This window comes from Cajanus cajan, chromosome 7 (assembly GCF_000230855.2).
Source record: "Cajanus cajan strain Asha chromosome 7, NIPB_CcT2T_4, whole genome shotgun sequence".
Classification (NCBI taxonomy): domain Eukaryota; kingdom Viridiplantae; phylum Streptophyta; class Magnoliopsida; order Fabales; family Fabaceae; genus Cajanus; species Cajanus cajan.
The window spans coordinates 45,175,721-45,178,715 of NC_138523.1; the positions used below are offsets into that span (position 1 = coordinate 45,175,721).

At 35.7% G+C, this 2,995-nt stretch overlaps 1 protein-coding gene across 2 annotated transcripts; it reads left to right on the plus strand.

Annotated features, from left to right (window-relative positions):
* Positions 1–333: 333 nt before the first annotated feature.
* Positions 334–2,552, plus strand: LOC109817091 (Nucleic acid-binding, OB-fold-like protein). 2 transcript variants are annotated; one of them, XM_083059830.1, is made up of 6 exons: positions 334–570; positions 716–790; positions 872–960; positions 1,177–1,261; positions 1,379–1,499; positions 2,242–2,552. In XM_083059830.1, the coding sequence occupies exons 1-6, from the start codon at positions 400–402 to the stop codon at positions 2,331–2,333; spliced, it is 633 nt and encodes a 210-aa protein (XP_082915956.1). In that variant the 5' UTR covers positions 334–399; the 3' UTR covers positions 2,334–2,552. The 2 variants fall into 2 exon arrangements, with proteins under 2 accessions (XP_082915956.1, XP_020237878.1); XM_020382289.3 differs by having other exon boundaries at positions 337–570; positions 1,379–1,460.
* Positions 2,553–2,995: the final 443 nt, after the last annotated feature.

Sequence of the window (2,995 nt, forward strand, 5' to 3'; positions counted from 1 at the left end):
TTTAATTTTTACATGCTACCAAAATAAGTGGGATGAAGAAAAGGTAAGGAAGTGCATGTAAAAGTTAAAAAAAGGAGAAAAAATGTGTGAAAAAAAATACTAAATTAAATATTATTAATGTAAAATTAAAAAATTAATAAAAAATAAAAAATTAAGAATATTTTAAAATTTTAATATTTTTAAAAAAAATGTGTAATTATAAAAAAAAGGAGGTGTATATATCATGATCCAAAAGTTGCTTATTGAATCTTGGTGTATTCATTGCCCCGGCCTGGGTCCAAAAGCAATTTTTATAAGAACCAAATTAATTTTGAATTTTATAAGAAGTATTTATAAAAGGCCGGTCCAGGAAGTACCCAGCCCAAGAGGAAGTGGAAGGGTGGCGAAGGAAGAGCGTTAATGGAAGAAGAGAAAGAAGCAGTGATGGTCACACCTGGTGAAGTGTTGGGTAGAACCTCCGATGTCAAAGCTGGAAGAGGAGCATACGCCGCGCTTCACAACGACACCGTTTATGCCTCCCTCACTGGCTTCCGCCGCACTCTACCTCCCGCGCCGGACTCCTCCGACCAGGTAGGGTTTTCCACTCATTAACCTACTCATCCCAATTTTACCAATGAATTCACCAAAATCCTTATCTGCGTTGCTTGTTTCTTCACTTCGAAGCTGAACTCTAATTATAGTGATATACTGTTGATATATTATTTGTAACTTGCAGAGACCGACTATTGAAGTGACTGGTCACAAGGCTCATGGACCTGTTCCACAACCTGGATCTGTCGTCATTGCGCGGGTATAACCATGCCTACGTTTCTTTCTCACGCGCTTTATATTACTGTTTCTCTGTCTTCAACCGTGCCTTTTGCTTTCGTAGGTCACCAAAGTCATGGCTCGGACCGCTTCAGCTGATATTATGTGTGTTGGATCAAAGTCTGTTCGAGAAAAATTCTCCGGCATCATTAGGTATCTTATACTCTTAACTTCTATATTATTTAGCTATCATATCTAAAGCTAAAGGATTGGAGGAATTGTAGTCATTATAGATCTTGTATGCTTAAGATGAAGTTATTTTTTATATGCAATCACTGCACGGTGAGGTGAATTTCGTTTTGTTTGAGTTCTCATAAGATTTTGTGTTTGAAAGTGTTCTAGTATTTATGATTCTTATTTTGATGACAGGCAGCAAGATGTTAGAGCAACTGAGATTGATAAAGTAGAGATGCACTTATGTTTTCATCCTGGTGACATTGTTAGAGCTCATGTGGTATGATTACTTTTAAGACTTTTAATAAGTTGATTTCAAGTTTTCCGTAATGCTCCTCATCATTTGGTTTCTTCTTGCTGCTTGAATAACGCCTTAACCCAAATCTCTGTCTGTTAGCTTTCCCTTGGAGATGCACGGGCATATTTTCTGTCTACTGCAAAGAATGAACTTGGTGTTGTTTCTGCAGAAAGCATCGCTGGTAAAATTTTGCTCATATTGTGGGAGTTGAACCCCATAAGTAATCACTTCAACAGTTGCTAGTTCGCTGTTGTTTATGTTAATTTAGTGACTTGTGGGATTGTTTGAGCCTTGCTTATATAGTTTGCTGTCTATTACTGAAGTCTAGTTTATTTGTGGCAGATATCTGTCAGTTTCCCTTTTTCTGTCTATTTAGGGACTTTAGTTTTTCTTCTGCATGTTTTTCCTTGGGTAGGGACACTATTAGTACAATAGAAGTACATTTGGGTTTGAAGGAAGCTCCCTCTAAGACTGATACTTTCAACTTGAACTTGAATAAATGCTGGGCCGTTGACTTCTCTATATGGAAATTTTATCTATAGGAGGATAGCTAAAGCCCTAGGGAGTAAATGCATTTTTCAATTGTATGAGAATAATTTGGATGTTCCCCACAATGTGCTCTATATTTGAGTTAATTGCATCAATTTTTAGGTAATAAACAGTTAAGAACAGCAACAATGGCTCCATTATGTTAACATGCTTATTTTTGATTCATCACATTTATAGCAAGCACTGAAGTAAAATATAATATTTACATTATAAGTTGTACACTCGCATGGGCTTGAGCACCTATCAGGTAGGGATTTTCATCAATGCTGAGCAATATTGAAATGGATTGTTTTATTTAAGCATACGTGGCTATGAAAAATTGTGGAATGATGTTTTACATATCATCTTTTATTTTCGTTGAAAATACCTGATTGAATCAGTATGTGCCTCAATGTTATATATTCTCTGTTTAGGTGCAACTATGGTTCCAGTAAGTTGGACAGAGATGCAGTGCCCATTAACAGGCCAAATTGAGCAAAGAAAGGTTGCAAAGGCTGCAAGCTGACTAGAGTACATCATCAAGCTGGAATATGTTTTATAGAAATTTACTAACATGCTTTGTTGTTAGGTTAAGAAACTATAGCAAACTTGTATTTTACATTGATTGCAGGTTGGTCTACTTATAAAGTAGCACAAACACGGGATTTTAATTCACTCGTGTTCTGAGCTGAATTTTGTTATATTTTATTGTATTTTTTCAATTTAAGGCTATTGATTACTATCATTGTGAGACATGATTTAATTTTCAACTTAGAATGAAATTGGTTTCATATTTTAGACTAGTAGTTAAAGAATCATTTCGAGTTAAATGTTGACGTGTTGGCTGTTGCATATCAATTTCTCAAGACGTTGGGCCATGCTTGGTGGATTGCTGCTGCTTCGCATGTTATCTTTTTTCTTTTTTTTTTTTGTTGCAAAAAACAAATTTTACGAAACAGAAGATACATAACGATGATAACGGGGTTGAGACGTATTTTTGATGGTTGTATTGTTTACCTTGGGTCTCGTGTTTTAGCAGTATTTGAAGAGCCAATTTATGGCATCGTTATCTGGTTTTATTTAGCACAGCTGGTCTGTTTGCTGGTCTTTTTAAACTTTGTTATGCTGCGGAAGTTTGATTTTCGTATTCTTAATTCTCATTCTTCTTAAGGTCTATTAGGACCTCTG